Here is a 19,152-nt window from a genome sequence, read left to right as displayed (position 1 = left end):
AAATTGATTTGCATTTTAATGAGGGAAATAAGTATTTGACCCCCACTCAATCAGAAAGATTTGTGGCTCCCAGGTGTCTTTTATACAGGTAACGAGCTGAGATTAGGAGCACACTCTTAAAGGGAGTGCTCCTAATCTCAGCTTGTTACCTGTATAAAAGACACCTGTCCACAGAAGCAATCAATCAATCAGATTCCAAACTCTCCACCATGGCCAAGACCAAAGAGCTCTCCAAGGATGTCAGGGACAAGATTGTAGACCTACACAAGGCTGGAATGGGCTACAAGACAATTGCCAAGACAGAGGTTCTTTGTAAGCCATCTGGCTACCATGAGAGATTCGTTCGCTTACGGTGGCTTTCAGACAGCATACATTAATTTTTCGTCTCCCCCCTCCTCTTTTCAGAACATAGATGGACTAGTCCTTCTAAATAAACCGCCAAATCGCTGCGCGTGGCGCTGACGTTTTTTTATAAATAAATACACCGTTAAAAATAAATAAATTAATGCAAACCGACACTTCTTTCAAATGTTTCTTGCCGTTGGTTTTTTTCACACCTGATGACGACCGTTTGTGTTATGGTCGAAACGTCGTGAGAATTTTTATTGTTTTATATATATTTTATTGTTTCCCTTCAACGTGACTTTACCGAAAGAGCTAACAATATGAATAAGGTGACGACAGTTGGTGCGATTATTCGCAAATGGAAGAAACACAAGAACTGTCAATCTCCCTCGGCCTGGGGCTCCATGCAAGATCTCACCTCGTGGAGTTTCAATTATCATGAGAACGGTGAGGAATCAGCCCAGAACTACACGGGAGGATCTTGTCAATGATCTCAAGGCAGCTGGGACCATAGTCACCAAGAAAGCAATTGGTAATACTACGCCATGAAGGACAAATCCTGCAGCGCCCGCAAGGTCCCCCTGCTCAAGAAAGCACATATACATGCCCGTCTGAAGTTTGCCAATGAACATCTGAATGATTCAGAGGACAATTGGGTGAAAGTGTTGTGGTCAGATGAGACCAAAATGGAGCTCTTTGGCATCAACTCAACTCGCCGTGTTTGGAGGAGGAGGAATGCTGCCTATGACCCCAAGAACACCATCCCCACCGTCAAACATGGAGGTGGAAACATTATGCTTTGGGGGTGTTTTTCTGCTAAGGGGACAGGACAATTTCACCGCATCAAAGGGACGATGGACGGGGCCATGTACCATCAAATCTTGGGTGAGAACCTCCTTCCCTCAGCCAGGGCATTGAAAATGGGTCGTGGATGGGTATTCCAGCCTGACAATGACCCAAAACACACGGCCAAGGCAACAAAGGAGTGGCTCAAGAAGAAGCACATTAAGGTCCTGGAGTGGCCTAGCCAGTCTCCAGACCTTAATCCCATAGAAAATCTGTGGAGGGAGCTGAAGGTTCGAGTTGCCAAACGTCAGCCTCGAAACCTTAATGACTTGGAGAAGATCTGCAAAAAGGAGTGGGGCAAAATCCCTCCTGAGATGTGTGCAAACCTGGTGGCCAACTACAAGAAACGTCTGACCTCTGTGATTGCCAACAAGGGTTTTGCGACCAAGTACTAAGTCATGTTTTGCAGAGGGGTCAAATACTTATTTCCCTCATTAAAATGCAAATCAATTTATAACATTTTTGACATGCGTTTTTCTGGATTTTGTTGTTGTTTTTCTGTCTCTCACTGTTCAAATGAACCTACCATTAAAATTATAGACTGATAATTTCTTTGTCAGTGGGCAAACGTACAAAATCATCAGGGGATCACATACTTGTTTCCCTCACTCTATATCGTTTATTGTAAAATTTCAATCACAGTTCCTATGATCACTGTTACATTGCTTTTATATCTTTATTTTGGTGATTTCAAAAACGTTTTGGTTTAGCCATATTTGTTTGTTGTAGTACAGAGTTAGACTGATAACTTTAATCTAAATTGTCTCATGGTTGTTATTGTTTGACTTGCATCCTACTGGGATTTTTGCACACCGCATTGATATACGGTGCTTTTTCTGGAAGACTGCTGTTTTTTCCTGGATTTTTCTGTTTGCGCTTAGTCACTTTAAGATGTTTCTTGTTCATGTTTTTGGTAGTTGTGGTTGCATTCGATTCAAGAGCCGAATGACTCACAGGGCTATACCAAATAAATGAAACTGAAATAAAACTGTGCTGAACTAGTAACTAATTGGCACGTTTGGTTAGTGACAAACCTTACTAATTAACTGTCGGGTGGTGGCGGGTTTAACGACACTTATCTTGACGTATTATATGGAGTTCAGTTGCTCCTCGGAATGGAACCACAGATTGTCCAAAGTGAGCACAAACATTGCAATGCCTTGTCTCATCATACTGGATGGCTCAGGGCTGCGAGTTCATTTCATGCGTGTACCATGCCAAATTCTAATGCGTATGTTGAACTTTCTTTTGCACCGTACTTAGTCAACCATGGTAATATCCGGTCTTTCCTGGTCTTGAGGCAAGACCAAAGAGCTCCGTGATTTATATGTTGACTACGTTAATCGGCTTCTATCTGTGTGCGTGCATCCCTAGCGTTTCATCCAGTACCTGGCATCGAGGAATACCCTCTTCAACCTGAGCAATTTCCTGGACAAAAGTGGGGTTCAAGGTGAGAGATATGGAGGCTTTTGTTCACGTGTGTTGGTGTCTTGTCTGTATATTTTTTTCCTTTTTTAGGGTCACGAGTGGCAAAGTGAAGCCCATTTTGGTGATTTTGTACAGACAGCAACACAATGTCCTCTTCGTGCAATGCAGATGGAAAGTGATATTTGAGATATAAATCGTCCTCAGTGAAACAAATACATTTTAAAGACTTCAAATATTTTTCGAAGTTGGCCAGACACTCGCCAAAGCACGGAGCCAGCCCCACTCAGATCTTGATTTAAACTTTGACATCCACATCTTATTATCTTCCACCTCTGATTCTTTATTGTACTTTATGTACATATGTTGAACCTGTTCACACCATATGTACCACAACAGTGCTCATCGGAGGTGCGGGCTATTGAACGTATTGCCATACCCCATAATTGAACCTGCGATTTAAAACATTCTCGATTTTTTTTAAAGTGGTGATTTAATACCAATTGGCAATAAGCACATGCAAAACCCTAGCCCAGCTCTTAAGTGTTTCCTCAAACCTTTCCTTATGAAGCCTGAAGGCACCTGTCTGCTGTTGGGTAGGAGAGCCGAGACCCCCAAGGGCGATACATACGATCCGTTAACTCGAGGTAACACTGCGTTAATGTTTTTTTTTGTTTTTCAGGATACGACATGTCAACCTTTGTTCGTCGGTACAGCAAATACCTGAATGAAAAGGCTTATTCCTACAGACAGATGGCCTTTGACTTCACACGTGTTAAACGGGGGTAAGTGAGGTAACAGAGGGCTGCTGCCTTCTCCCATCTGTTCCAGAGTGCATCTACGAGTATTTCTCTCTTCTCGTTCCTGACAGAATCTCTTCATCTCGTGCCTCTTCCTTGGTTGCATCATTCATGATTAAAGTTGCTCTTCACGTTGTCATACAAAATAAGAAAACATTACTCATCACTCGGATGCATAACGTTGATAGAAATATAACTATTGCATGAATGTTGTATAATAAATACTACATACTGTATACCATATGTATAGTGATTAGAATTCATTATATCTGTGGCCCATGGCTCTCAGATTCTTCATCAATCTGTCCCTCAACGCAAAAAGTTTCGACGACCCTGATTTTTGGTCTTACCTAGGTCATCAAAGAATAAGTAAAAATGACCCATTGTATAAATTACACTTTCTTAATTTGGCCACGAGCTTCTCCTAAGGCCTTTCTCAATATTCAGTCCTCATCGTCGGCGATGATCCGACCACGGGATGAAGGCCCCTCCCCACACCGTCTCCACGCCTCATGGTCCTGCGGGGCTGCATCCCATTTTGCTCTTGTCAGGGCACGACCTCACCCCTAGCTACCATTCCGTCACCAGTCTGGTCTATCGCACACCGACGCTTCTTGTGATGTCTCCTGTCCAAACTCACTTCCCTATATCATCAAACGCCATATGCGTTGTTGTGGAGTGGTATAAGCACGTTGAATCATTTTGTGAAGTGCGCTATAGATGAGTTAATGATTATATTCAATAAAATTTATAACCAGACATCCACCACAATGCATAATGATTTTTTATACAATATTACTTTTTTGCATTGAACAGCGCCCCATCGTTGGGATGGGAGTGCTCTAGGCCCAAGCTGCCTAATGGAAACTCGGTATCTTGGGGCGTGCTGTGCAAAAGCCTTACTGATAAAAAATGAACACCTTAATTGCTCGTTCAGACATGGAGCAAATGCAGCGTCACCAGTATGTTGGAGTAAATCGCCAGATTTTAGGTGCTGTAATTATAATTGTTTCGGTTCGTTGAAATTTGCGTACATGGCAAACTCCAGCCCCTGCCCATAAACGATGGCAGCCACGTTAGGCCCTGAAAGTGGTTGGGAGATGAACCATGAGTGAAGCATATCTGACTTAGAGGAAAACCTCACGCAAGTGATATTACAAAGAGCAAACGTTATTCATAATGAGCGTTGAGGTTATTTTAGCTTGTGTATTTCAGGGTTTGATCCAAAAATGGGCCCCAGGCTGAAGCTGGGAAGTCTCCACAGGAGAAGCGCTCACAGCTGGTGGTTCTGTGTGACCTTTGTTTGTAACCGTCGCACCCATCAGCATCCACGCAGCCAGTGCTTGTTTTATTATAGTGCCTGGAACATATGAATTAAACAAAAAGGGGCGTATATATTATCTATTTATTTAGCCCTGATTTTATTTACCGGGCAGACCTTGCTTAGTTCAACCCTGTAGAATGCTGATTCGTTATGGCGGTTTTTGTCCTGGAGAAAATTTTTACGAAAAATTAAAATCAAACCCTAAATGAAGCGATTTAAGAGTGAAAACACACAGCAGTGGTGGCTTAGGAAACGTACCCGCCCCTATTAATCGCTCGGCCAATGAGAGCGTGCGTCAAATAAACTTTTTTATGTAAAAAATGTATATATTTTTGTTCTCAATGCTAGCCAGGTGAGACCTCCATGAGATCGAGTATCGGGCTCCACCTACACCTCACCACAGAAATTTAGACTGAGAGCATTGCTAAAATCTTGGCGGTTCTGAAGCTATTCTCTGAGTGACCCAGACTGGGAGCAGCTCCTACAGCCTCGTCTGGCACCGCTGCTATGGAGGAGTACAGTAGAACGCACTCGAGTACAGTGCATCATAAATTATTTAATGAATGTTTACCATCTGCATTATTATTCGCGCTGTTATTGATACTCTAATAAAGCCCTTGTATATTGATCATACGAAATAAATAAGTCTGTCGGGAACTTGCCCCATATATACAATGGTATAAAACCCCTTGCAGTGATGATTCTATTCGCTTCTTCAGTGTTCGCTTCTTCAGAGAAACGCACCTCAAGTGCTGAACCAAGGTCTGCCTGCATTCCCAATATGTTGGGAAATGTGTCGCACAAATAACCCCGGCACGCTCTTTTCGGAATACGGGGCGCCCTTGGTAATACTATAACTGGTGAGAGGTGCTGCCTTCCGGTGTTACTGCGACATCTTCCGTTACAACGCTTCCCTCTAACCCAATGCGCGCGTTTCTTCTCTCCAATAGCAACGAAGGTCTCATGAGAAGTATGAATGTGGAAAAGCTTCTCAAGGCTCTGCCTGTCTTGCAAGGACAAGTGGATGCTCTTCTCGACTTTGATGTAATGTCTCAATTTCTCTGGTCATAATATTAACCGGGATTACTATGACACGTGTTGTGAGTGTCTTAAAAGTGTGCACAGTGTAGTTTTGTTAGAAACTCAAACAATTAAAATTTAGATTCGATCTGCTTTGCAGCCAGTGATCAATACAGTTAAGATCTGAATGGGCTCAAGCTATCGCACTTGATGATATTTTTTTGGAACTTCCGTAAGTCTTGCTCGAGTTCCGTTTTGGAAGCATTGATCGCAGAAACGTTGTTGATATTGTGGAGTGGGATGAACGTTGTGAGTGGGTTGGCAATATTAATAGCTCTGCTGAAGCAATGGCTGTGTTTAAACTCGGTGTCGTTTTTGTAATTTAAATTGTATTTTCTTTTTTCAAAACATTTCTTTTACCTTAAACATCTTAATTTTATTGTGTCTATCACCACTTGTCAATCAATCAAACTTTATTTTATGCTCTAACATCGGCCTCAATAAAGTAGGCACATTACTGCAGAACAGGAACGGTGAGGTAATATACATTATTCCTTTTACAATAACATGCAATATATGAATTACTTTACTCCAGCATCAAGCATAAATGTGTATGTTGGGTGGCCAAAGTCTTACATTTAAAATGTTCTGGTTATATGCATTATCTTGACTCTTTATGCCAAATTTCAGCTTTCTAGCTTCTCTATAAAAGCAAATAACCTCGCCCCCACCCCCCGCTTTGGGGTGCCAAAATGGGTGGCATTTTGTTTCTAGACAGCAGATTTTTCTGCCCACAAAAGTGATATTCTCTGCAGCCTGACAAGCGTATTGGTTCTCGTCCCATCAAGGATGGTTGACAATTGCAGCTGATAGAATTCTGATGGAAATTGTGAGTCCAATAGCTGTATTACTCTTTATAAAACAACGTGAATAATTTCTCATGAGTAAAATCGATGCTCGCATGCTGGGCACTCCTTTCTGTAATCCAGCACATTGTGGGCGTTATCAGCGAGTTGTTTCGACACAGTGTGAGATACGTCCACATGCAGGATCGGCGAGGCACCAGGTCAACTAAATGAAAACTAAACTTCTCGATTTGAAGCTTTCGTGACTGCAAGGATTCATACTTTTTGTTTTTTTTCGGTAAAGTCACGTAGGTAAAATAAAATGAAAGAGAACAATTAAATCACGACATTTCGGAGGCAACACAAGCTTCCGTCTTCAGGTGGAACAGTCACAGCAGAATATCTGTGTCAAGTGCACAGTTCCGAGACGACTTGGATTATATATAGGTCAGGGGGGGGGAGGAGCCAGAAAGGGACGTGGGTGGGTGCGAGGGCTGAGCTAAGCTGCCTTCTGTTAAACTGCACAAAAGCAGGTAAACAACCCTTTTGTTATGCTGCAGGAGGGTTTCGGGGGGAGGCGATGCAAGACATCAATTAAAGACCAATTTTTTGAAACCTAAAATGAAAACTACGAAAATGGCTGTAAAATTATAAGGTAGCTGAAGTTTGACATACAACCACTGAGAAGTGGAAATGGCTGTACAATTAAAAGGCAGCTAACGTTTGACTTGATTTATAACATCTTTCCAGTGGTTGCTTAATTTGAAACCATCCTCTCGGTTGAAGTTGTGTCTATGTTTGTATATCTGGATGGCTTCATGGACAAATCTTTGATAATAACCGGGAGGTTTGCAGAGAACTTTGGTATCAGAGAACACAATGTCATGAGAACCCGCTGTGTTGAAGCAATGATCAGCCACGGCCGAATAATTCGTTCTACCGTGTTTCAAATCTGATTTGTGCTCGCGGATTCGGTCAGAAATATGTCGTTTCGTCTCCCTGATATAGCAGTCACCGCAGGTACAACTCAATGATGATGATTTTTCTTTTAATGAGGGAAATAAGTATTTGACCCCCTCTCAATCAGATTTCTGGCTCCCAGGTGTCTTATACAGATAACGTGCTGAAATTAGGAGCACACTCTTAAAGGGAGTGCTCCTAATCTCAGCTTGTTACCTGTATAAAAGACACCTGTCCACAGAAGCAATCAATCAATCAGATTCCAAACTCTCCACCATGGCCAAGACCAAAGAGTTCTCCAAGGATGTCAGGGACAAGATTGTAGACCTACACAAGGCTGGAATGGGCTACAAGGCCATTGCCAAGCAGCTTGGTGAGAAGGTGACAACAGTTGGTGCAATTATTCGCAAATAGAAGAAACACAAAATACCTGTCAATTTCCCTCGGCCTGGGGCTCCATGCAAGATCTCACCTCGTTTAGTTGCAATGATCATGAGAACGGTGAGGAATCAGCCCAGAACTACATGGGAGGATCTTGTCAATCATCTCAAGGCAGCTGGGACCATAGTCACCAATAATACAATTGGTAACACACTACGCCGTGAAGGTCTGAAATCCTGCAGCGCCCGCAAGGTCTTGCTCAAGAAAGCACATATACATGCCTGTCTGCAGTTTGCCAATGAACATCTGAATGATTCGGAGGACAACTGGGTGAAAGTGTTGTGATCAGATGAGACCAAAATGGAGCTCTTTGGCATCAACTCGCCGTGTTTGAATGAGGAGGAATGCTGCCTATGACCCCAAGAACACCATCCCCACCGTCAAACATGGTTGTGGAAACATGATGCTTTGGGGGTGTTTTTCTGCTAAGGGGACAGGACAACTTCACCGCATCAAAGGGACGATGGACGGGGCCATGTACCGACAAATCTTTGGTGAGAACCTCCTTCCCTCAGTCAGGGCATTGAAAATGGGTCGTGAATGGGTATTCCAGCATGACAATGACCCAAAACACACGGCCAAGGCAACAAAGGAGTGGCTCAAGAAGAAGCACATTAAGGTCCTGAAGTGGCCTAGCCAGTCTCCAGACCTTAATCCCATAGAAAATCTGTGGAGGGAGCTAAAGGTTCGAGTTGCCAAACGTCAGCCTCGAAATCTTAATGACTTGGAGAAGACCTGCAAAGAGGAGAGGGATAAGATCCCACCTGAGATGTGTGCAAACCTGGTGGCCAACTACAAGAAACGTCTGACCTATGTGATTGCCAACAAGGGTTTTGCCACCAAGTACTAAGTCATGTTTTGCAGAGGGGTCAAATACTTATTTCCCTCATTAAAAAGCAAATAAATTTAACATTTTTGACATGCGTTTTTCTGGATTTTTTGTTGTTGTTATTCTGTCTCTCACTGTTCAAATAAAGCTACCATTAAAATTATAGACTGATCATTTCTTTGTCAGTGGGCAAACGTACAAAATCAACAGGGGATCAAATACTTTTTTCCCTCACTGTAGGTTTTCCGACCTAATTCTATCATATTTTAGGTTTTAGCTCTTACGATTATCTGGGTAAAGTTACATTCTGAATGAACAAGAATCATTACCATTCAACATCAATTGTATGTATGTTGAACGTATTTCATACCATACATAGCCAACTGCGCGAATCGGATGGTGCATGTTTGCGTCATGTGTAATTGGGTGGGCTTGCGGTTTGTGTATGGAAACATAACCCGAACTTCGACTGCCAATTGTTAATGCAGTGCTTCTCTGTCTACCCGTGTCCCGTGTCGCGTGTCGCTGACAGGCAAGCCCCAGTGACCTCAGCAACGGAGTGATTAACGCTGCTTTCTCACTGCTCTTCAAGGACATGATCCGTCTCTTTGCCTGCTACAACGACGGGGTCATTAACCTGCTGGGTGAGAGGTGGCAGCCCCGATGCTGCCTGAGGCTGCGTCTCCCCATTGCTCCGCTGCCTCCATCTCTGCTTGTCCCTCTGGTCCTTCTCCGCATGTTTCAGTCTCCCTTTGTTCTTTATGCATCCGTCTCGTCTTGGCCTACCAGTCTTTTCCCCTCTGTCTCCATCTCAGTGTCTCTGTATGTGTTCGTGGGTCTTGTGTTGGTTTCTCTCTGTCTCCTTTCTTCATGCCCCTCTCTCTGCCTATACCTCAACATGTCTGTACCACGCTGTTGCTCTTCACACCCTGTTTATGAAACTCCTACATCAAAACTAGTCCATGGTTTACTTTTTTAATAAGAGTGCAACTTTAAAACATTATGCCTAGAAGGTCCGTAGGCTTCCCTCGAAGGCTCGTTATTACCAACCTCTTATTGGTTTCTTAGTGGTGAGATGGATGCTTGTACGTTTTTTTGTTATTTATTGCTCACAATCCACCAGTACATTTTGGATATAGACTCTCTGATTTATATCATCTTCTGAGTTATTTAAGTGAATGTTTGTAGGCCCACAGACTGGGATAATGTCGTAAATAAGGAAAAGGTTTTCATTGCAGGTTTATATGTTGCAGAAAAATGAATGTATATAATTGTCCAAAATGTATTGAAATGTATAGTACTAATTTAACTAAGCGGAGATGGTCACTTGTTATTAGTCGGTAAGACAAAGATCCCCCCTATAGCCTCTAACAGACTGTTGGGGCAAGTACTGTTAGCGAACACCAATGAAGGACAGCATGGCACATGAGGGGGTGGGTGGCCAGCAACGCCCGACTGCCTTTGCCTCTCGAGTGCCGATGTTTACACACTGCACCAGGTACTCAAATATATGAGACAAAGTCGACCTAGGGGAGGCCCAGGACCAGTTCAGATAATTGTCACATGGTGTTGGCTGTGAGTGGGAATCGAACTTGGGTCGTTGGGTTCTTAGCGAGCGCAGCGCTAGCCGCTACACTACCACTCCCCACATTTAAGTTAGAGGGCACAGCGACACGTGGGTCCCCATCTACACAGCAGCCACACGCGGGTCCCCATCCAGACGGCAACCAACATGCGGGTCTCCATCCACGCAGCCACACGCGGGTCCCCATCTCCATTGCCCATTCCTCCACCATGCCCTCGCAGCCCCCAAGCTTTGGCATATTTAGACATAAGTTCTTGGCGACAAACAAAATTCACGATGGGATCCAGCAAACCAGGCTCCCAGATTCAGCGGACCATAAATATGCCATGGACCTGATTATGGGCGCCACGATGCCGAGATGTTAACTACCTCGTCAGGTATACGGGCGGTCGTGGGTTCGATCCCGACCCTGACGCCTGCTATATATTTGTAGTTTGCATTCTCTCCCCATGGTCGCATGGATTTTTTTGCGGGTCCTCTGGTGTCTCTGCTCACATTTAGAATAAGTGATAAGTTTCCACGTGATCAGCCGCCACTGCGTTGTTGAGCTATAATTTCTGGTCATGTCATCTCTAAAAAAGAGCTATATAGCCCAGCGGGCCTTAGCTGGTAAAATAAAAAATAGTTTAGTTTAGTTTAAATTTCGATTTAAAGCTTTCGTGACTGCAATGATTCATCTTCTTTGGTTCTTTCGGTAAAGTCACGTGACTTTACCGAAAGAACCAAAGAAGATAGTTTAGTTTTAGTTTAGTTTTAGTCCTTAGTCCTTCCATTCCTTGAGTGCAATTGTATTTCAAATGACAATAGCTATTTAAAATAACTGAAACAACATGTTTTTGGTATTTTCATGCTTATGTGTTATGTGTGTCACATGACACTCTGAGCACCGTAGCCAATGAGTTTCTTTCATTTCGACTGATTCATTATCCATGTATACTTTTAATTTAATGCTGTCTTTAACTGGGCAATTAATTACAAGGCTAATACTTGGTCTGCAGGCTATTCAACTCAGTAATCACTGCATTTAATAAAATGCAGAGACTCAATAGTTTTGTTGCAAACAGTAATGAGTAAATTAGGTGCTATTCTTCTGTTGATAAATGGGCAGGATCCTCTGTTACCCAACTCAGCCCAATTCTAATGCGATTTATCATCATCATCATAAAAAAAAATAGACGAGGCGTCACCTGACGAGCGTGTGGATTGTGACCTGTTGTCTGTGAGAACAGAAAAGTTCTTTGAGCTGAAGAAAACGCAAAGCAAGGATGCCCTGGAACTTTACAAGAAATTTCTCACTCGGATGACGCGTGTCGCTGAATTTTTCAAGATTGCCGAGGTAAGGAGTTAACACTATTATATAAAAATTACCAAAAAATATCATCATATTAACAGTGTGTGTAGCAATGGGTGTTGAGATGACGCACAGGACTGTATCAGCTTCACAAGGTGTCCTCCAACAATGGAGCAAGAGTTCAGACTCTGATTGGGTGTTCTCCTCATGGGGTAATACAGGGACGCAACTCGTTATTTCAATGGATGTTTTTAATCCCGTATACAATAATATGTAGGCTATAACGATACATATTCAGCTGCACCGTGTATTGGGTTAACAAGAATATCGTCTCAGTGACAATACTGATTTTAAAAAATATTTAAAGGTACATTACTTACAATTAAGTTATTGTGCGTCTTGCTTTCATATCCATCGGTCGAGGATTTCCTCAGAGGTGGTGGATCGCGCAACTAAGCTCTACTGATTCGATAGCCAGATGCGTTTTATCGGACTTGGTTCATTGTAGACCGCAGGTAAATTTTACTGAATACATTTTTGTTGAATAATTTTTCAAATAATTTTTGTTCCTTGTTTATCTGTTGATTCCGGAGCCCCTTGGTGGCCGACTTGGCTCCTATGCGTCGCATAACGCTGCCGAATACCCCCCCCCCCCCATCGCTGTGCCCTTGGGGTAATGCCTCGTTAACGCCATCGCCGCCACTGCCAGGGTCTGCACTGTGCCGGCCAAGGAGCAGCACCAGGGCTCGAGTACCCACAGAGCTGTTCTGAGCCGAGGGGCTCTGTAGGATTTGGACCCCTGATGTGTCATTCCCATTGGCATGGCCCACTGCTTCCCTCCCCAGCTCTCCCTGCCGGCAGTCTGAGCTCTGAAGTGATCATAAACGTAAAAATAAACATTACGTTTTGTGTTGCCGTGCGCTAAATCAGGGTCATGAGACTTATTTTCATCTGGAGGCAGGATTATTATGCTTACAGCTGTAGGCCATGCGCATATATTACATACTATGCACATATAAGGCTTTCCTGGGTTAACAAGCGTAAATGAGTGATTGAACTAAATATTTATTTTACGAGCAACATGTGCAGTAAGACCTCTGGTGGGCATAATGGGGGAACAGACTTTCCGGTTATGGTGATGTGCAAACATACTTCATAAATGAATAAATAGGACAATATCCTAAATTCAAAACTTTTACTTATTTAAACACAAGTTCTATCTATATAACAATAACTTGGTTGACATAATGAGCGAAATATTGAAAATGTAATGGTGCAAAAAAACTATTTGTAGCTACTGGTTCATCTTATTCACTTACCATGGCCATGAAGCAGAGGTGCAAGGCCGATGTGTAAAGCTGGAGAGCGATGAGCCAGAATGTGTTTTCTGATGGGCATAAAGGATTTTATTTAGAAAATGTCTGTAAATAAATCTTCAAATGTAAAAAAATTAAACCCAGAAAGCACCGGGCAGAACGCGTAGTGTGTCAAAAGTTGCATGGGTTCACCTATTTACACACAACATATACAGTGAGGGAAAAAAAGTATTTGATCCCCTGCTGATTTTGTACGTTTGCCCACTGACAAAGAAATGATCAGTCTATGATTTTAATGTTAGGTTTATTTGAACAGTGAGAGACAGAATAACAACAAAAAAATCCAGAAAAACGCATGTCAAAAATGTTAGAAATTGATTTGCATTTTAATGAGGGAAATAAGTATTTGACCCCCTCTCAATCAGAAAAATGTCTGTCTCCCAGGTGTCTTTTATACAGGTAACGAGCTGAGATTAGGAGCACACTCTTAAAGGGAGTGCTCCTAATCTCAGCTTGTTACCTGTGTAAAAGGCACCTGTCCACAGAAGCAATCAATCAGATTCAAACTCTCCACCATGGCCAAGGCCAAAGAGCTCTCCAAGGATGTCAGGGACAAGATTGGAGACATACACAAGGCTGTAATGGGCTACAAGACAATTGCCAAGCAGCTTGGTGAGAAGGTGACAATAGTTGGTGCGATTATTCGCAAATGGAAGAAACACAAAAAAACTGTCAATCTCCCTCGGCCTGGGGCTCCATGCACGATCTCACCTCGTGGAGTTGCAATGATCATGAGAACGGTGAGCAATCAGCCCATAACTGCACGGGAGGATCTTGTCAATGATCTCAAAGCAGTTAGGACCATAGTCACCAAGACAACAATTGGTAACACACTACGCCGTGAAGGACTGAAATCCTGCAGCGCCCGCAAGGTCCCCCTGCTCAAGAAAGCACATATACATGCCCGTCTGAAGTTTGCCAGTTAAGATCTGAATGATTCAGAGGACAACTGGGTAAAAGTGTTGTGGTCAGATGAGACCAAAATGGAGCTCTTTGGCATCAACTCAACTCACCGTGTTTGGAGGAGGAGGAATGCTGCCTATGACCCCAAGAACACCATCCCCACCGTAAAACATGGAGGTGGAAACATTATGCTTTGGGGGTGTTTTTCTACTAAGGGGACAGGACAACTTCTCCGCATCAAAGGAACGATCGACGGGGCCATGTACCGTCAAATCTTGGGTGAGAACCTCCTTCCCTCAGCCAGGGCATTGAAAATGGGTCGTGGATCGGTATTCCAGCATGACAATGACCAAAAACACACGGCCAAGGCAACAAAGGAGTGGCTCAAGAAGAAGCACATTAAGGTCCTGGAGTGGCCTAGCCAGTCTCCAGACCTTAATCCCATAGAAAATCTGTGGAGGGAGCTGAAGGTTCGATTTGCCAAACGTCAGCCTCGAAACCTTAATGACTTGGAGAAGATCTGCAAAGAGGAGTGGGACAAAATCCCTCCTGAGATGTGTGCAAACCTGGTGGCCAACTACAAGAAACGTCTGACCTCTGTGATTGCCAACAAGGGTTTTGCCACCAAGTGCTAAGTCATGTTTTGCAGAGGGGTCAAATGCTTATTTCCCTCATTAAAATGCAAATCAATTTATAACATTTTTGACATGCGTTTTTCTGGATTTTTTGTTGTCATTCTGTCTCTCACTGTTCAAATAAACCTACCATTAAAATTAGACTGATCATTTCTTTGTCAGTGGGCAAATGTACAAAATCAGCAGGGGATCAAATACTTTTTTCCCTCACTGTAAGTACAGTACACGTTTACGGCTTTAGAATTGCATGTGCACATAGACATACCACCACCTTCTGTGCACAGATAATTCGTTTAATTTGAATTTATTTCAAATGTACATTTTTAAGTTTTAATCCTTACAAAAAGGAATTGCTTTCGTAACTTTCCACTTTGTGATTTGACACTGGCAAGACTCAAAATGTCACAGCATGCATCTCGTTTCCGTGTTGACCCACGGCATCGTACCTGATTCTGAAACGTCTGACTGCTCAAACGGTGAATCCCAACTCCAGAGTCTGGGATCTGTCAGGTTGGGTTGCCACGGGAACGCAGACTACTCCCAGCGCCCATGGATACAAGGCAGTGTGGTATAGAACAGTTTAGTGTAAAGTATTGTTTTTATTTAAATAATTATTTGAATATAACATAACATTGGGGAGGGGTGGGGAAATCCATCTGTTTTATATGTTCATTGTTGCAAAAATCCAAGCAGCCATAAGATGTTCCACTATCATAAAATATGAATTGGGAAATTGTTGCTCAAATATAAACAATCGTATAAAAAGCTTGACTTAAAGCTTTCGTGACTGCAGGAATTAATATGCTTTGGGTTTTTCGCTAAGTCACGTAGATAGGCTCCTGATGACGATCGCTTGTGTTGTGATTGAAGCGTCGTAGATTTTGTTTCTTATTAATTTAAACCTTTCTACGTGACTTTACCGAAAGAACCAAAGAATAATCGTATAAAAAGTCTAAAAACGTAAAGCAAAATGTATTGTTATCAGAACTATTTTTGTCTTCTGCTATGCTGTTGACATCTTTAATAACGTGTAAAATGTTCTTCATAATGTTTTACAGCAAATTGGAATTGACAAGGGAGACATTCCGGACATTGCACAGGTGCGTACACATTGCTTTGCTACAGAGAAAGGATACTGACATTTTTTTTTACTTCTCAGAGCTAAAAATGTATCCAAATTAAATGAAAACCAAATTTTGCGTTTTTTTATTTTTTTTGCAGTAATATGTGACTAAACAACACTTGAGAACTTTGTGCCCGAGCACAGGAGATTCTTAGGCAGGCTGCAATTTCAGTACGATCCTAAACATCCTAAGAGAAAATGTATCATAAGTCAAAGTAAATATCGATGTTGCAGTGAGATCATAACTCTCACTCGTGGAAGAGCTGTTGCTATGGATTACATCATCGCTCCTACTCCACCAGCCAATCGGCTGCCAGAAAGACAACCCAGCGCCCATACAACATCATACCTGCCAACCCATATGGTTTACCATATTCTTGTAAAGGAAAAGTGAGTTTTGAGGTCCTTACGGCTTACAGCTGTTTCAATACGGGCAAAGGAAAAAGTGTATTTGTTTGTTTATCCCTTGTGATGGGACTTTCTAGGATGAATGGTTGAGATTTACAAGGGCATGGGGTGACCAATAAGGTCTTAATTGGTCGGTAATAAGGTCGGCACTGATGAGGGGTTGACATGTATGCAACATGGCTGACATGACATCATCGGCACTTCGGGTGGCCTGTGACTGAGGTGTTTATATTATTAACAGTATTAATGTTGGTAATATTAATTATTACCCCTGCCACCCCAACTCGAAACGTTTCGGATGACAAATTATAGGGAAACATCCCTTGGGGTGTTTGTGAAACTGCTCACTGGGGGTTTCCATTGTCAGTTGGAAGTTCTCAACTAAGCCACGTTCCTAACTAATATAGCTCATGCCTGCAGAGCTGTGTTTAACGAGAACATTGTGAATACAGCGAAGGAGGAGGCGTGCCGGGAGATGGTCGGCAAAATATTCATTACTTAACGTCAAATACCGTCATCGTCGATATTTTTTAAGCTATTTTAAAAGGTACGTTTTGGCTACCTGCCAAAACATGTTCCGCATGAGGTGACCGTGAACTGCCGGGTAAAGTTTGTAGCGCCGCACAAGTTATATTCCAGCCCTTTATCCAACTGTTTAAGTCCACCGGGGCAGCAACGCTGCCCAGTGGTAGTAGTAGCGCATATTCTTGGTTCTTTAGGTAAAGTCACGTAGATATAATTTTTTTATTATAAATAAATAAAAAATTAAAGCAAAAAACCATGACGTTTCGATCACAACACAAGTGGTCTTCAACAGGCGGAGAGAAAAGAGGGGGCAAGCCTCCAAATGCAACTGCTTATAAGGGCTTTCAAAGTGAGCAAAGCTGTATGGCGTAAACAGCATGGGCGGGGCAGCCAGTGTTAATGTAGGAGCAAAGCACTAGAAGTAGGAATAAAACGAGTGTGTTAGACAATGGGGGGAGGAGGGGGTAGAGATAGGGGAGAGAGGGGCGGGTTTTAGAGATAGAGGTGGAGCTGAAGGTGAGGGCACAGTCCAAGTGTGTTCGACAATGGGGGGAGGAAGAGGGTAGAGATGGGGGGTGGTTAGACATAGGGGGAGAGAGGGGGGTAGAGATTGGGGGGGGGGGGGGGGCATTGCACCTCGCTACACCCATCCACACTGCTGATGGTAGAGGTTGACAAGAAAACACAAATCAAGTCATGACCCAAAGTGGTTGATGGCATCTTTCCAATGATTTCTGAGTTGAATACCATCATCTCGGTTGAAAATCTGTCTATCTGTATATATGGATGGCTTCATGAACGAATCTTTGTTGATAGCCATTTGGCTTGCAAAGTACCATTGTCTTAGATCACGTGAGCCAGCCGCATTAAAGTAATGATCAGCCACAGCACAAGTATTGGTCCTGCCTTGTTTAAGATCTGCCTTGTGTTCACGAACACAGTCCGAGACTTGTTGTTTAGTTTCCCCAAATGTAACTGCCGCTGCAGATACAGCTTAGTTTGTAGATGCCGGGATATTGCATGTGTAGTGAGTCCAACTGAGTCGCAGATGTTGTCTTGGGAGCAACACTTACATCAACTCAACACAACATAACGTAACCTCCACTCGGGTGTGGTTAGATGGGTGTTGAACACTCATAGATGGGTGTTGAACACCCATCTAACCACGCTACGGCAGAACAAGACATGGTCCCCCTATCCCGGTCCAGACCACGAGCTGGGTCCCGGACCATGTAGCTAGAGGCTTCTTCAACCCGATGCGGATCTTCTTCACCAACAACCCGAAGAACCCCAAGCCCCACACGGGGGCCCCCGTTATATTGGGCCAGGCTGGGTCTGGCTCCGCCTTTCGCCCCGCCCACCTTCTAGATCTCTCGAGTTCTTTCCCGAAGGTGCCCGAGAGCTCTTCTATACCACGTGACCACTCGGTGGCCCCCCTCCAATATCACCTGGTCTTGTGTCGGCAGGTCAACCAGCGTATCATGCCCCAAAGTAGCCATGGCTGGCTGACACTCTCTTGCTCTCTCACGGGGAGCCCATACCGCACACTGTACGTGTGCCTCTGCACTAACCAGCGCTCACCCAAGCCCCGCTAGGGCTGGTATTATGCCAAGTAACCGGGCTGCACATAATGACGACACATTATCCGCCTTGGCCTCGCAAGCCCGGCACCACACAGTAGAATTTACAGTCACTACACATGTCAGGAATTTTGTCCTTCACAGATGGGATCAGATCACGAATTTTATGCACTGTTAAATTTAATCTGGATCTTGTGTTTGTTCAAGATTTTGGAAATCTTTTTGGTTATCCCTGCTATGTAAGTTAAGGTGATGAATTTGATTGGATCTTCAGATTGCTCCTTCCTCACGGTTGCGGCGATGGCTTTGTGGATTGTGTAGTCAGAATATACATTCGCCCTGAGCTTGGTGTACGTGTCTGAGTTCACTGGTTATGTGTTCATGGTTGTAGATACATGGAGCTCTATGGTGTAGCGTTTTGATGAGGGACTTATTCTGGGATGGATGGTGGTGGGAATCAGGTTTTAGGTAGGCATCAGTATGGGTTACTTTCCTGTTGACAGAATGGCTCATTGAGCCATCTGGTCTATTTTTGATTAAGGCATCCAAGAAAGGTAGCATGCCATCCTTTTCTACCCCCATGGTGAATTTGATTGCTGGATGTATGAAATTGATGTGGTTGAAAAATTGTTTCGGAGCCGCAAAAAATATTTCCATAATCTTGAACAAACACAAGATCCAGGTCCGATTTAACACGGTGCATAAAATCCGTGATCTGATCGCATCTGTGAAGGACAAGATTCCTGACATGCAATATCCCGGCGTCTACAAACTAAGCTGTATCTGCGGCAGCAGTTACATTGGGGAAACTAAACGACATGTGAAGCAATTGGCGGGACCCCGGGGTCCCATCACTGCCCCGGGGTGGGAAAAACCGTGATTGACAATAGT

General features: G+C 43.4%; 1 protein-coding gene across 10 annotated transcripts in view; it reads left to right on the top strand.

Annotated features, from left to right (window-relative positions):
• Window positions 1-19,152, top strand: part of LOC116952896 (clathrin coat assembly protein AP180-like) — a 229,334-nt gene that overhangs the window by 136,719 nt on the left and 73,463 nt on the right. For all 10 annotated transcript variants that reach the window (XM_076074560.1, XM_076074558.1, XM_076074566.1 and 7 more), the window contains exons 3-8: window positions 2,566-2,641; window positions 3,299-3,401; window positions 5,691-5,784; window positions 9,368-9,479; window positions 11,650-11,756; window positions 15,684-15,725. In XM_076074560.1, the coding sequence (XP_075930675.1) occupies window positions 2,566-2,641; window positions 3,299-3,401; window positions 5,691-5,784; window positions 9,368-9,479; window positions 11,650-11,756; window positions 15,684-15,725 (534 nt within the window). The remainder of the gene's footprint in view (window positions 1-2,565; window positions 2,642-3,298; window positions 3,402-5,690; window positions 5,785-9,367; window positions 9,480-11,649; window positions 11,757-15,683; window positions 15,726-19,152) is intronic.

The sequence above is a fragment of the Petromyzon marinus genome, chromosome 49 (genome assembly GCF_048934315.1).
Source record: "Petromyzon marinus isolate PM22_M1 ecotype Great Lakes invasive population chromosome 49, UKy_Petmar_22M1.pri1.0, whole genome shotgun sequence".
NCBI lineage: Eukaryota > Metazoa > Chordata > Hyperoartia > Petromyzontiformes > Petromyzontidae > Petromyzon > Petromyzon marinus.
Note: the sequence above shows the minus strand (reverse complement) of the source record. Positions and strands in the feature narration are given on the sequence as shown.